Here is a 16,743-nt window from a genome sequence, read left to right as displayed (position 1 = left end):
AAAGGGAAATAATTGTATGTCTACAGTGATACTGAATCCATTCAGATCTAAGTGAAGTGTCCACGAAAACAACAGTATTTCTCATGATCGCCACAATGAGCTGCAGGACAATTAGCTAAGAGGAGGAGTGGTATCTCGCGCCAGGACTTTTTCCTTTTTTTGTGGTCTCAGTCTCTTCCCACTTAAAACACCTTGGCAACTCTACATGCTGTAAAACCTGGCACCTAGCAGTCGCTGTCAGTGATTCATCGTGTTTTGCTATTGCCAAGGTCAGAGCGGAGAGCGATACATGCACATCATGGAGTGTGAGCTGACTGTATTTAAATGACGGCGACATTTTCCAGGTAGCTGGTGGCAGACAGGACGACATCCATTCCAGGACAGTGAAAGTTACACGCAAGAATTGGATTTAATCCTTGAACCTACAGGCTGGGTGCTTTTTATAGCTGGTAGCAGGAGATAATATTACATTATGAATTAGGTCCAGTCTCATAACCATTATAAGGAAAGATTTACGTGTTTTACCAATGTTCATGTAGCAGATGCAGTTGAATAATGTTTTTGTCGGTCTATTCATCTCACTGAGAGAATTTCAGTGTATTGATTTTATGGGATTAATTTGCAGTCACTGCAATTCATCCTTGAATGAAGCATAGTTTTCTTTGAATTAACTTCATTTAAATTATTATATGACTATTATAGCGAAAGTGAAATAACAAAAGAGATCGTACCATATAGGCAAGAAACTCGAAAGATAATGATCATGAATAAATAAAACCATCTAAGCAGGTCAGGAAAACACATCTACAAATATGACTGTAGACTTACAAAGTTTACAAATAGTTCTACTGAAAAAGGCACAAAATCATCACTGCTGGGATGTGGCGATTTACACCACAAACCATGATTTACACGGATAAACACTTTTTTTACGGGCATCCTTGTTCCATAACTGCTTCATTTAAATACATTATATTATTTTGTTATATCATATAGCTGTAACCCTCTAAAAAAATAACTGCAAACCATTCTTCAGTTTGTTTTATATCATAAATGCTTTAATTCAATTAAAAACCGTATAAAACATATTGCACATATTAAATCAATTGCACTTCCTGTTACAGATACAAGTCTCTCTTTGCTACAGTACAAGTATTACAGAACCCTTCATGTACAATTGTATAGGTGTGTAGAGTGAAGGAACAGCCAAAAGCATGGGATTAGTGTGAAAACTGAGTTACTGACCCATTACCCAGCTGGGCTCGACGGAGGTTCTCAAAATCCAAAAAAAAATCTAAAACAAAAAAAAAGTAAAATATCCATGAACTTTAAGTTCTTAAGATGTTTCATGCTAAAACGCGAGCAGTCTTTGCTCTTTTTGTAGCCCTGATAGATTTCCCACAGCATATACCCTCAGTGGCCACTTTATTAGGTACATCCAACTATTTCTGGCTAGGACCCACTTTTGCTTCCAGAACCACTACAAGAGTAGATGAGTTTTATGTTCAGAGAAGCCACTCCGCACAGTACTTGTGCCTTTTCTGTCAGCTTTAACAAGTCTGGCCATTCTGCCCTGATCTCTCTCACAAACAAGGTTGTTTTCAGCCACAGAAATGCCAGTGACAGAACCTACATCCTCTTGACCCTGTCAGCTTCCTGTACCAGTCTGTACAGTCACATGACTGGCTGTTTGCAGGATCGAGTTGTTTTGTAACAAGCAGGTGTACCTAATAAAATGGCCACTGAACTTAGAATTTCTGGCTGGAAGTATTTATTGTAAAAAAATATTTAATCAGAGCAGCTGAGTGTAAAACTAAATGACCGCGTCAAATGGTTGATTGCTATCTAATCATAAACAGACATTACAATCAGATTAGTCATGTCACCTGTTTGGTACTGTAACAGGGATATCACTATTGTTAATCTTAGTTAACAGACTGATGCACTTAAATGTGAAATCAGGAGAATTTAACAATAAACGATGCAGCATGGACCCTCCACTATGATGTTGTAGAAATCTTTTGAGGGTTTTTTTTCTCAGATTACATCATTTAGTAATACAATAACAGCTCATTCAAATCTGAGTTGTCTGGACAGTGAGAGAAAATGACAGCAGTCCACCAGTACATGTGACAAGCTGGCCAAAGCAATGGATATCAGTTCAGTGCATTTTCCTGTTAGAGGTAAATGGGTCGGCTTGTCATTTGACAGAAAGTTTCATTGATTATTTAAAAACAAGAAGTGTCATAATAAAGTTTAAATATTTGTTTTAAACTTGTTTGCAAATTCCAGTTAAATTCAAGAGGTTGAGTACCTTAATAAAATACAGTCCACAAATGATCTTTTTTCTTTGTTACCAGAGTCTAATAAAGCAAAAAAAAAAAATAATTAAGTTTGACATTTGCTAACATATTTCTATTTTATATACTTGTATTGTTCAGAAAATACACTGAGATGCCTAACCTAAGTATTATATAAAAATATTCGCAATTTCTTCTTATTTTTTTCAGTGAATGACTTCAAATTCAAGGTACGTGAAGATTTTTATTCTTCGAAGTATGAATGACATTTTCACTGTGGCCTTCTTTTGGTTTGTTTCTGTCCATGAAGCCACCAGACATGTAGTTTGTCCTCAGAGAAAAGTGGAAAAAAATCTGAAAAATAAGTTAGTAACTTCGCATGGGCTTCAGGATAATACATTATATGTTCTTGCATGTTTACGCCAGAGAAAAACATCTCTCTCTCTCTCTCTCTCTCTCTCTCTCTCTCTCTCTCTCTTAGTGTGTGAACACATGTGAGCATATGTACAGTATCTGTATGTCCTTGTGCACACTGCATTCCCACGTGTGAATATCCATCCTTTCACCACCACGGAAAGTAAGTTGTGCTTTTGTCGTGATGCATTTATGTGCGGTTGGGGAGGTTTGGAACAAAAACCAAGGCTTCGCCCGAAAAGTCTGCGGTTCCCTCGTGCTCAGCATAGCGCCCACGTGTAGATGAACCAGGGATAATGAGATGCAAAACAATGGCAGCAAACTCGTAAATAAAACATGGCCACCGTGACATTTTGCAAGAATAACAACAAAAATCACTCCAAAGATTTCAGTCTGAAAGAAATAAATAAATAGATGAACGTTAATCCAATTTGGTTCTCACCTTGCTGATCTGCAAATCAGTTGTGCATGGTGAAATTTCACGCCATGCTTCTGCAAATTAATCACAAGTGCGAATCCATTTTTTTTTTTTTTTTTTTTAGGCGAATGCGATAAAAATAGAAGACTCCGTGAGTTCTTAGCTTGTTTTTAAGCAAAGATAAACAACTTGTTTTTAGTTCAGCACTGTTTGGTGTCAATATCCAGGGACAACTGATAACCCTTCTTTGAATAAAAAAATAAAAATTTTAAACCGACTGGGCTTGAATATTTCAGAACCAAAGCTGCAGACAGAACGATCAAGAATGCAGGCTTTCAAAGGAACCATAGTTTCCAGCGGGCATGCTTCTTGGACTCTGTTTTAGACTTGCGTTTGGGCGTGGAGGTGAAGGCTTCATGGGGGTAAGGCAGAGATGGGAGCTGTGCGTCCTCCATAGGACAGAGCCTCTTCATCAGGGGCTGCAGCTTGTCCTCCTGCTGCTTGAAGTCCAGCTCGACGCTGCAATGACAACGGGCACGTTCAGTGAAACGCACGAGACGGCAGCCCAGCAACGATCTCCTCTGGCTCGCGTCGCGAGATACAACCCAGGGCCTTTTCTTTCTCCATCTTCTGCAACCCATATCTTGTATTTTGAGGTTGAGTGCTGTGCTCACAGAGCCAAGTAATTAAATTGGGAAGCAGATTAATATTTAAACTCGATACATGGAAAGAAAACGTAACATTCTCAGCAGTGGAGATTCAAGTACAACGTTTTATCTGTCACGATATGCGAAGTTACTCCATGGGCTGTCAGAAAAAATAGGCTTATATCATACAACTGGAGGCAAAGCAGAATTGCTATATTGTAGATTTTATTCAACCAGTCATTCCCTCATTATTATGAAAAAAACACCTTATCAGACAACTTTTTATGGGACTGTATGGGAGTTCTATTACAGAGAAACAGAAAACTTATAACAGTAATTAATGTATCGGTCTGCTGTAAACAACCATCATCCAAACAGCATGGGGCGTTTCTGCTTGCTTGCACAATTAAATTCTCCAGAATGTTTTTCTTCACAATTACTTGAATAAATTATCTGGTCGGGAAATCTTTGATTTCATCACATTTGGTGCCGGTTCAGTACCTTGTGCTGCAGCTGTTTCTTTGGGAACGTTCAATCAAAATGACTCGATTCAGGTCTTACAAGGAAACATCAAATGAACGCGTGCGATTCCATGATACGGTTAATCCGGTCTGGGGTGTTGAATTTAATTTTAGTGGCAGATAAGCCAGTAGAATGCCTGGCAAATCATCCACGTGCAAGTGCAGTTTGCTTGGGGCGGTATGCGGTGCTGTGGGTTACGACTTTAGATCGTTCAAATCCTTGGACTGGTGAGTGAGTCCCCATTAGGACCTTGTGGGATGCCTATAACCCCAATTGCTCTGGGTATTGGGTCAGTAATAACTGACTGCTTTCTCAATTGTACTTTGTGTTGGATAGAAGTACTTGCTGAACAAATGATGGGATTGCAGGGAGAATCCCTTCTAGTTGTTGACTGTAGAGTATATCATCAAATGCCAGTATACCAGTAATAAACTATTTTACCTTGCTGAACAAATGATGGGATTGCAGGGAGAATCCCTTCTAGTTGTTGACTGTAGAGTATATCATCAAATGCCAGTATACCAGTAATAAACTATTTTACCTTGCTGACAGAGAATCCATAAGAATCTGTGATTCCCATGTAAATATTCTGCTTAGGTCGTGCATGGATGTACGCATAAACACATCTACGCAGTCTTGCATAGTTTTCATTGTCCCTCCATAACAATTCATCTAGCTGATTCTTGCCTAGTGCAATGTTAAACACAGAGACTAACAGTGCCACTGCCAAGAATTAATCTCTTGACATGCTGGTGAATAGCTGAATAAATTAATTAAATTAGAAGAACGCTCAAAATTCACAGCATTTACATGATAAACAGGGTGTATCGTTGGTTATCATATGGAGTTGGATTAATTATTTTTATGCACCCCCCACTCCCCCCCAAATTTTTAAATAATGATTATACTAATATGTAGTGCAATAAAATACATTTCTTTCATTAGCACCAAATCAGTGCAGATATTCATTAGATAAATGTGGCTCTTTCACTGAAGTGTGGAAATTATAGTGAGCCATTTCTGTTCCTTTTTGTTATTTTGTAACCATTATGCCTTTGTTTAATTGCATATTGTGGTGTTGCTGTAATTTAATTAAAATTGTAACTTTACAATATAATTTTAACTCTGCCACTTCTTCAAGCTGTAGCCTTGAAAAGTATAAGCTAGCCAAGACCTGGGAAACATGTTCTGTCAGCTAAATGGAACACAACCTGTTTAAAATTCACACCCACTCTCACTTTGTGTTATTTCGGAAGTAGACTATTGGGCAAAATGACCAAATGCATTTTACGTATCACTCCCTTGGGGGAAAGCAGCCATATCTCAAATGAACTCTGCATGGACCCGGGGGTCACACACAGAAATGGCACTGCGGAAGTTCGCCAATTCTCTTAATTCGTAGATGAGGATAAAATGGGCTTTTTCTCTCTAAAATATTTTGAAACAGCACTTCGAGATTTTTTTGCAGAGTATAGGAATTCAGAGGCTGGACTTCCCTGAAGTAAGCTGAGAGATGAGGGCATTAATTAACAATTTGTTATTTTGTTATTCTTAAGTTCTCCAAGCTGTTCATCTGTATGGAAAATTATGTATGGAATTATTCAATTACATGGATTCCACCTTGGTTGATCTTCAAGAGCCGTATAAATAATGATAATGCAAAACAAGTAAACATAAAACAGATGCTCAGTACTGAGGTATTTGCAGAAAGGCCTGACAGGATGAGCAGGTAGTTATTAAGGTATTAATCTTTTGGGCTGTGGCATGTAATTAAGTTGTTAGTGACTGAGCGTGTTAAAGAAAATGTCAATATTCATGCATCTTTGGGCAGGTATAACACAGGGACAATGGGGAAGATGTGTGCGCTGTTCAGGTAGAAAAAGTACATATTTTCCAGATGTGAGTAGCTTTAATGTTAAATATCATGGTGCGATGGATGATGCGAGCCCTATAAAAAAGGAACAGAGAGGGATTCAAACCCATAACCCCGGGGGTCAAGAACTAGCAACCCACTGAGCCACATCGGCAACGGAAATTTGTTTGTTAATTTATTTTTGTTTACCAGCTGAAGCTGCAACAGTTCTGCTCTGTTCCGCTTTATACTCTACACTCTGACATCTAGCGTAGCCTTCAACGAATGCGGCAAATGCATCGCCTGCTTTGCAGCAGCACATAATGTGATCGATACATTACAGCAAACACCGCTGGCTGCATCATGGTCCCATGCGTAACAGTGGCGACATGCCTTGCTGAAAATCTGTTATGACTGACAGCAGGAAATTACTATATTTATGTTGCACACCGGATAGTCTGTGTTAGTATTATGTATAATTGACCTCAGGTACAGCTCAATTATATGCTAGACTGGTTTGCAGTGAGTTATACTGCACACACACACACACAAACACACGCAGACACACACACACTCACAGAAGTAAGTCGATACTCTTCTCTGAAAATTAGTAAAAATGTAATTTGTCTACTTTGAATTCAAGCCATGAACTCTCCATCTTATACACTCTGCACATGCCCACGACTCTACCAGGCTGACAAAGCATTCAGTTCAGCGTATGCACCATTGCCAAATGCTGCATTTCCATATATAAAGATTAACTTTAATTTCTACTTCAATTGTAAAGGCAAAGCTGATGCCTGTTTAAAAGCAAAGTGACTTCTGAAGAGAAGGTAGGTTGCTTATATCCCAGATGGGGTGACTGCGTCCATGCCCTTCAGCAATATGTTAAACTTTCATTGCTCAAAGGTATAAACCGCGATTTATAATTTTAAAACTATCATCTAGAATAGAAACAGACACTGGGTACCGATGCATGAAGCATGTACTGTATATTTTATGGCAGATCAAACATACGATGTTGTTTTCGCTACCGAAGATGGGCTCCTAGATATATTAGCTATCAAAAAAAAAAATCTCTGGGACTCCAGCCAGCTCTGGAAATTGATCTGCGTAGAACTGACTGGAAGCAAACACAGTGATCAGTAAACTGTGCACTCAGCTCATAGTAATTAGTCCACTCATTCTTAATCATTATAACTAATTCTTTCCGCCCTGTATTGGATTACCTGCTGCCAAAAGATGCCAAGCATCTTTCAATATGTCTGGATTATTGGTTAGAGGGAGAGAAAGTCAGAATTCCCCATTCATTATTGCAAATGTGCTGCTTTATTTAACTGCCCCAACAAAGCTGTTTCAATATTGAAGATTAATGAAGAGTTTGGCTTCACTGTTTAATGAGATTTATGTGTTATCTGACAGACATAAGCAAGCTGAAGAAAGCTATGGGAACTACTGGGAGATATTATTGTATCATATTCATACAATAAGACGCAAAGAGGATTTGACTATTTACCTTTTTGGATATTAAAGTTGTCTATGGATAATACGTGTGTACCCATTCTCTGATATTGTCCGATTTCTGGAGGAGATGTAATTTTAGTAAGTGAATTGGTTTTGTTATGTATACGGCTTCATGCTTTTTTGCTGCCTTTGCTAACTCTAGTGCATCAAAGCCTACATGTGCATCATTTGCCCTGTTTTATGCTGTGCTATCTCTGCTCATTTTACTTATATCTGTCTTCCTCCTTTCAATGTTTTAATGGTGCGTAGTGTCCTCCGTTGAGAAACTGCTTGTTTTCTTAACACTCTACCTAAGAAAATACGTATATTTTAACATGTAGGAAAAAGGAACTTAAAAAATGGAAGTAACACATTGGTGCAAAGTGTTTCAACTGGCAAATTTAGTAGCCAGATAATCTCAACCAGCATCATGAAATGCTTTCAGGGAACTGTTCCGGAAAGAGGATGGGCTGTCATCATGGCTTAAACCAATCATGTGTACGTATGAGCTGAAATGTGGCCTAAAATGCATTTTGGTGATTTATTTATTATTTTTGCTTTTTCGTGTGTTTTGTATTCATTTACAATTCTGGGTAGGCAATTTATCACATATAACTAAGAGACCCAAGCAAACTGAAAACCAGCTAATAGCTAAAAGCCATTTTACTGACATTTTTAAAGGATTGACAGAATGTTCATTAAACTATATAATTAAAATTGTTTTGGATACTGCACACATATTTTTTTTCTGTAATTTCAGTATGTTGTGTGTGTGTGTATGCGTGTGTGTGTTTGTGTGTGTGGTTGCTTGTGGTCCAGGTAAACCTTACCTTGTGGGGACCAAACATGATGAATACCCATTTTTTTACCTTATGGGGACCGGTTTCCCATATAGGAAAACTGTATTTTATAAAAATCTGTGACTGCAATGAAAAAACTAAAAATGCAAAAAAAACTCTTGTATTTTGTTTTTTATGGTCATGGTCAGGGCTGGGTGGGGGTTAAGGTTCTCATAGTTAGCGTTAGCATTTTCCCCATAGAAATGTATGAGTGGTCCCCATAAGGATCTGTTTACCCGACACGTGTGTGTGTGCATCTGTGTTTGTGCGTGTGTGTGTGTGTGCGTATGCTTGCATGTTCCCTGTGATGGACCGGCATCACACCTGCCTGAAATTGTCTTGTTGCCCTTCCCTGACCCTGACTGGGAATTGTAACAACTGGCAGCCTGTACAGTTCAGTATAGCAAATCCCCCCCCCCCCCCCCCCCCCATTGTCCCGTCATAATGAAATTCAATGGGAAGTGATATGGAAAATGTGTGTGTGCGTGTGTGTGTGTGTGTGCGTGTGGATGTGTGTGTTTGTGTGCGGTCTTTTAACAAAAGTTATCACTAAATTTGTTCAAGAGTATTGAACACAGACACAAAAGGCTTTATCCTGGGAATACAGATCTGAAATGTATGTAGCTACTGAAATCAATTTCCAACTCTGCCTCATTAGAAGTTGTGGACATCCTGAAAAGATAATCATCTCCTCTTTGAAGATACTCAAAAGCTTTTTTTAATGAAAGATTCATTATTCTCTGCAATACCCAACTTATCAGTATGTACTCAAGGGACCGTCGTGGGATTTGCCAGCTCTGTGTGCCGCCTTTTCAACACGCAAATCCGTATATTTGTTCCCTCCTGGTGAATTCCCAGAGTAAGTCATCTGCTTGGTGCCTCCTTTGAAAACACTTTAACCTTGCGCTTCATTAAAATCTCTGCCCTCCTTGGTGAGCTCTGAGAAGATGCTGATTCTCCAGTCCTATACACCACTCCCCCAGCCCCCTCGGCCCCCCGCCAACTCTAAGAGCCGGGCACTGCTCCCTGTGGTACCAGGCTGTGGGCAGAGAGGAGGCTGGACTCTGAGAGGATCTTTCCATTTCACATAAGTATCTAACGACTAACTTAGACGAACTGCACCTCCAGCCACATGCTATCAACAGTATGTTTACTCAAATACAAATATGTTTTTCAACTAATACCTAGGTATACTGCATATGTACTGTATACTGCATGATTTAGCTATTTATTCAATTTAAATAATTGAGATCTGTTGCTCAGTGTCTCAATAGTTCTCATTTTAGCACAAATAGAATTTGAAGCCTTTCTTGAAACACATCTACTACATACATGCTGGACTGTTATTCTTTGTCCTGTGTTTTGCTTCTGTTGTCTTCTATTAGCTCTGTGTAAAATTTCATGTATGGAATTAAAATAAGTAAAACTCATCAAAATGACTTAAAATTATGAAAATGCTAGAGCGTCAAATTGTCAGTGAAAGATCCTTGCTCATGAATTTTTTCCCCCAAGTCAATCATAGTGTACTACGTTTTGTATGTGTGTGTGTGTGTGTGTGTGTGTGTGTGTGTGTGTGTGTGTGTGTGTGTGTGTGTAAAATGAAGCTTCTGATATGTCAAATCATTTAGACATATCTTGTACTTAGATCAACATATTAGGCCATATTGCCATAGTCTGAGATAATTAGATTATAGGATTTTCAAGATTAACAAAGCAACAATAAGCATTGTAGCTTAAAGCGTTAGTCTTAAAATAAATTGAATCCATTTAAATCCTCTTTCATGCTATGATGGTCTTTAATTAGACTGTGGCAAATGCGCTGTATCACATTAGTATTCCCAGATTATAGATCATTGCGAAAAGGAAAATGTGATTACATTAATCATTTGTGCATGCCAGTTTCTTTTTTTTGTGACACTGCGGGGTGCATAAGTTTGTCATGAGAACATTAGGAACAACAGCAACAAACAAGGGGCTGTCCTGTGAAGCCAAGAGGTCTTCCTTAGGACAGTCACCCTGTCTGCACTCTGGAAACGCGTTTCAAGATAATTCTGCTGCTGAGAAGCGAATGATGCACTAATTTGTTAAGCTTTTAGAATTAGGTGATCAGTGTTGACACACTACAGTACAGTGCACAACAATGAAATGTGTCCTTGGCATTTAATCCATATGCGACATAGCAGTGGGCAGCTAATTCAGCACCCGGGGAGCAGTGCTTGGGAGCGGTGGTCTAATGGTGCCTAGCTGGATGGGGATTTGAACCAGCAATCATTCAATCGTTCAATTACATGTGCAAGTGCACTTCCCTAACCATTAAGCCACTACTTGGAAGTAGTACTACGGTATACTTGTGTATTAGTTCAAATACATATTTGTATTTGAGTAAACGTAGTGGTTAAAGCACCTGTCTATTATACAGGGGGTTCTGCGTTCTGGTGCCAGCAGTTCCGTGTGTTGTACTCACAATTCCAGGTGGTCTGTGGTTCCTCTCTTCCTTCAGCTATTTCCCTCTGGGATTAATAAAGTACATCTTAACCGGAAAAATCATGTAGCTCAAAATGTTATCTGACTCAAGGGTGCAAATCTATAGTTAGGGGTTACAGTTAGGTGCCACAAAGAGTCTGTTCGCTTTCTGTACACATTTTTGTCTTAGAGAACCTTGGAGAGAGAGCTACTATGTGATAGCAGGCATTTCACTGTAATTTACTCTTTGTCTGTAATAACATCCTGCCAACTACCTGATTAAAGAAAGTTACCTTACTTGTATGCTTCAAGGTTTCTTACTAAAACGGATCAGTTTAAAGCCATTCAAAACCACAGCGATTTATTAAAGACCAAAATGAATGATTCAGTGTTTTGCCAGATTGAGGTTTGTATTTCTTTGGATAATGACAATATGTGCTATGAATTGATTCAGACCTTTAGCTAAAGGGCATGTCACTTTCTCCCAAGAAGCAGTGGATTTTAATGATATTAAATGCCTCATTTATGGAGCTATGCACAAATTTACATAGCAATTTGCACATTTGGTAATCTCGAAAGGATTGCCACTAATTATGTCAGCATATTTTTAATATGCTTGGTTATAAAAAGGAAAGCATCAGTTGTCCACACTTCACATACATTTAGAGGAGATGCTGGAATTCATTTACCTTGAGGTAGATAAACTTGAAAATTAAGTGTGAAAACAATAGGTTGCCAATGCCTAAAATAATCATGCCACACAATTGACAGATTTTCGGATAAATCTAATTTAGACTTCCATACAGAATCAAATCAATGGGAGATATATATATATATATGTATAGTACTGGTGATGAGCTTTGAATATCTCAGCATGCCTGTGAGTGCTTGTACATAGCAAGTGTGTAATTGCTGTTAGTGTAAATACTTGTTGTGTTGTGTACCTGATTGTAGCGTATACTCTTACCTGTGTTTAGATTCGGTTCTTACCTGATCCTCGCGTTTTTAGCGCTGTCTGATTATCCTACCGTGTGTGAGCCTTCCCATTTCTTGTGTAACCTCCCCGCGTTTGCCCGCCATATTTGTCTCCCTGTTATTGTGCTTGAGTGTGGTCCTTTGTGTCAGTCTCTGCTTTGTCGTCCTTATTCGCCGCTCCGCGCGAGAGAGTGTCTCAGACTACCCAGCACTACAGTATCTATTAGGGTGAATCCACATTTACTGTATTATTTTTCATATTCATCATTTGACACAAAGTGCGCCCTGAGAGGCTCTACCGTGTTTGACAATTTCTCAGGATGACCGCGAGTTCTCCGGAAACATCTTGCACGTCACTTCAGTGCCACTTAGACTTCAGTTCATAAATCGTTGCATGATAACTGCAACATTCCACCTCACTCCTCAGGAAAGATGGATCCAATCTCTGGACTGAAGATCACAGAGAGACTTTAGAGACTAACTCAAGGGTCAAAATATCAAGGTTTCATGTTAGTAATGAGTAACCACCTCCCCAGTTGGGAGCTGAATTTTATGAGTCTCTGGACTAGTGGAAGGTGCTGAACATCTACCGGCACGCTGTACTGTAAGTATATCGACGTGAGAGGGGGATTGAATAGGCCTAGTTTTTCAGACATCTTGGTTTATATGACCTTCACTAAATCTACTTTCCCGTTGGCAAGTTCACGACAGCCCATTGTTTAATATTGCATCCTCTCTTTAGAGCTACCATGCCTGCTGCATTATTTACACTATATTCTCTCTCTGCCCGGTACCACAATAAAACCCAAGTGCACTGTGTTACATTGTATCAGCATTTTCATTGACAACCCAATTGTGTCTTTAGTTCCTCTCTGGAATGACTCCTTTATGAGATGCACAGTGCTTGCAAAAGCATTGCAGTCAGCATTTTATTTTCATTCAAGTTTAGAGCAGGAAAGTTAACATTTTCATCAGTCAACTGTTGTTTGCGTCTCCCCCATACCTGGAAAGGGGTTCCGGATTGAATTACATGCACGTGCTCTAGCATTAAGATAAAATGGGTACGAATGATTTTTCTTTTCCTTACAAAGTATGTTTTTGATGATTGTAAAATTGTCTCTGAAAACCCTATAACACATAGTTTCAGACGTGTATAGGCACCGAAATTAGCCTTCGAAACTAAACACACCTTTCCACACAACCTCAGTAATGTTGGAAAACGTACAAGGTCGTGCAAATTTAAGCAAGCAAATTTCCTACAAATTAAGAAAGCGGTGCATTATTAAAGAACAATATGTTGCTTCAAGCCTCTTATAGTGATCACTTACACTGCTCGCTTTGACACTCCTAAACCAAAGATCTGCTATATTTTTGAATATGTGGCATTTTCCTTTCTTGGAGAGTCACACACGGTGCTTATTGTGCTCTTTCACTTCTCAGAACACTTACAGTACAGGCTGCCATCTGTTCACTGTCACGTACCGGCATCTGCACATTTGTACGTCCTATAAACACTCGTTAGTCTGATCCTTTTTCTTGGACTACCCAGATTTCTTGCCACAAGGTGAAGTTGTCAACATGAAGGCAAAAGGGCTGACAACACAGCAATAGCGAGGAAAAGCCTAGCTGCTGCTGGTTGTTGAAGACACAAACTAGCTGGTAGTGGTAGACTATGGTAATAGTTATCCTATACTCTTGGCAAGGTTACCAGTACTAATGCTGTGTCAGACCTTTTAACAAGGTGCATGAGCAGCAAATAAAAACATATGCCGTATAGTTAAATGACAATCGGTCGACATATTAAGACACATTATAATGATAATTAAGGATATTTCAGTAGTCACTTTGCATAAAACTGCATGCAATGCAAGTAGGATATAAAAAAAATAAAATTAAAAAGGAAGTAATGGTACAAACCAACCTGTAGATAATACATGCGCTGTTTCTACACGTGTCACAGTTGGTCGTGTCCTGTCCGGTTCGATAGGAGAGACTGCAAAGATAAGAGTATAAATGAATAATTACAAGAATCGTTTGGTTGCTCCCTCCCAATTTGCCCATCATTCCATTTATTCTGTCATCCTTTCTTTTCTGGTAAAGGAAAATCGGTCTGCATTCGTTTATAGCGCGTGGAATTTATACTATATGATAAATAAGTCGCAATAAATGAAATTCCTGGTTAAGCAGTTTTATCTGTGCCTACTCTTGTTGGCACTATATTCAGTACCAGATAATTGTAATAAGGCTCAATAAATTTAAAACTATACATTACATTACATTATTATGTCACCTACATTTTTATCCTTTTTATTTAAATGGCATCAATGTTCCAGCCTGAGAAGTGTACTTTTTGGATGCTGTTTCTTCAGGTGTGACTTAATTTTACTGCTGGGAATTCATAACTTGTCGCTTAAAACATGAGGGTGGCGCACATTACTAGTGGCTGCAGCACAGTAAAGTTAAATACTTCTATTATAATACATTTGTAACCATTTTGCAGTTATATGAAATCGCAAAGATGATAGAAAATGCCTGAAATTGTATATTATAATCTTGACCATTCAGAGGGTTACCACATTTGAGTTTCCATTTGTCGTAACTTGCCTTGAATCTTCAATATTACCAAAATGGAAAATTCTATGAACGTGTCATTAAGCAACAATTATAAATACACTTTGCTGTTATCTCAGTCTCCAAATGGCAGCATGATGCAGAATTACTAATGTAATTCAATATAACTATACAAGATGTAGCAAAATTGTTTATTAGTTAAATAACTTTATCCAGCCACCCATCTCCAAACACTTGACGGGTTTATGGGGGGTGTGGGGATATCTCAAGAATCACAGGGTAGTAGGCAGGGGTATACCTGGGGTATAGTAGGCAGGGCTATACCTGGGGTATAGTAGGCAGGGGTATACCCTGGATGGGATGCCTAACCTTTGCAAGGCTCACGCATGCGCTCTCACGCTTTGCAGAGGTAACAATTAGCCTACCTAGATACATTTGTACTGTAAGATGAAACCTTAATACTCAGACGAAATCCAAACAGTATGGGCAGAACGTGAAAACCCCACACATGCAAAGTGGCAAAGGGATTCGAATGGCCAGTGGCTGAGGTGTGAGGCCAGAGTGTTACCCTAGATTGTTTAAATAATTAAATTTAAATGTACAGTGTTTACATGTATACATTTACATATAATATATAAGCATGCATTATTAAAATCCATAAATATAATTTTGATAGATTGTATCATTAGAAGGGAAGGGGATCTCAAGAGGATTAAATTTGTAGATCACATTACATTATTAGCAGAGGGCGGCTGGAAGGCATTTAACGACATGCAGAAAATGAAAATGGAGAAGGACGAGTGTGAGGACGCGAGGCTCTCAGATAGCAGTACACCCTGAAATTAGAAAAGCCACACCTTCCGTTATGTGTCACGCGCGTGTCAGAGCGCAGCCAGGGATTAATGGCAGGAAAGCAACCTATCATACCATACCGACCGCAGCCCCCCCCCCCCCCCCACCCCCATATAAACACGTGTAATTAGATGCCACTGCAAAATAAATCCTAATCAGAAGAAAAAGAAAAAACAATGAACTGAAATGTAGATACTTGCATATGCCTACACATGGAACATACTATAGCACTTGTATAATAATAATAATAATAATACTAATAATAATAATCTCCTTTCTGTAATAACAATTAAATTAACTTTCAGTGCATATACTTGCATGTTTTTCCCCATCATTTTTCATCATATTAACTTGCAATATATCATACTGCTGAGATGAACCTGGAGCTACTGTATTTAGACCTACAAGACCCCAAAGTTCTCATGAGCTACAGCAGAATGTGCGCAGTAATTCCTGCTCGTCACTGGAGTCCGGATGGTGCAGCCTGAGATACTGCTCAGTCCCTTATTCCGAGCAGCTTAAAAGTCACCTGCACCAAACATGCCTCAGTCTCCCTATCGATACCCGTGATGGGGATATTCAGGCTATCGCTGAATCACTTCATCCAAACGAAACACATTCTTCTTCAGAAGCTATTACTGCATGGCGGGGTTTACCTCATATTCATAATTAAGGGAACCCTGGGCTTCATAAAGCATCTGCAAGTTTGCATCTTATATACAGTGTTTGCATTTTCAATGCATTTGTTTTTGATCAAAGGAATTTGTTTGATATCTTTCTGAGGGTGGGCAACCCAGAAGGGGGGGAGGCTAGGACAATTTCAACGGCCTGAAAAAAAACCTGGAACATAATTGGGTTAATCTGGGTTGGGTGCCAAGTATGATATACTTGCACGGGGCCCAAAACCTCTGGCCGCTCCCCTGACATCAGTGTACGATCAGCGGCTTTCTGTCCAGGCTTCTTCTGGAGAGTCAGCACATATGTTACATTCTGGAGGCCTTAAACACATCTTGGGCTTCGTTAAGACAAGGCATTACAAGCCATGTTTTGTACACCCTGAGATCAGGTTGGCAGCCCAAAACAGCACCAAAACCTCTAGGAATCTGCTAGCAGGTCAGGACTTGGCGGTTCCCGGTGAGATTGGCAACAGTGAAACGTTTTCGACAATCTGTGGCCAACGGGGGAACCGTGATGCACGTGATCATCATCACACCCGGCACGAAAATGATTAACTCAGTATGTTTCTGTCATTCCAGATCAGACTGTTCATTACTTACTATGCAGTCACTGTGATGCAGACCCTGCTGAGATAAACAATCCGGTTCTTTCTCACAGATGTCTGGGGGAAGGGTTTTTTTTGTTTTTTTTGCACGCCTTGCTGGCCTTG

The 16,743-nt window shown here is 39.3% G+C and overlaps 1 protein-coding gene across 1 annotated transcript in view; it reads right to left on the bottom strand.

The window, feature by feature from the left end:
- Nucleotides 1-3,346: 3,346 nt before the first annotated feature.
- LOC125738086 (inhibitory synaptic factor 2A-like) overlaps nt 3,347-16,743 on the bottom strand; it is a 29,888-nt gene continuing 16,491 nt past the window's right edge. Inside the window, exons 3-4 of the mRNA XM_049006652.1 lie at nt 13,855-13,926; nt 3,347-3,651 (exon numbers count right to left, since the gene is read on the bottom strand). Coding sequence (XP_048862609.1) covers nt 3,468-3,651; nt 13,855-13,926 — 256 coding nt within the window. The 3' untranslated portion in view covers nt 3,347-3,467. The remainder of the gene's footprint in view (nt 3,652-13,854; nt 13,927-16,743) is intronic.

Source organism: Brienomyrus brachyistius, chromosome 3, assembly GCF_023856365.1.
Source record: "Brienomyrus brachyistius isolate T26 chromosome 3, BBRACH_0.4, whole genome shotgun sequence".
Lineage (NCBI taxonomy): Eukaryota > Metazoa > Chordata > Actinopteri > Osteoglossiformes > Mormyridae > Brienomyrus > Brienomyrus brachyistius.
Note: the sequence above shows the minus strand (reverse complement) of the source record. Positions and strands in the feature narration are given on the sequence as shown.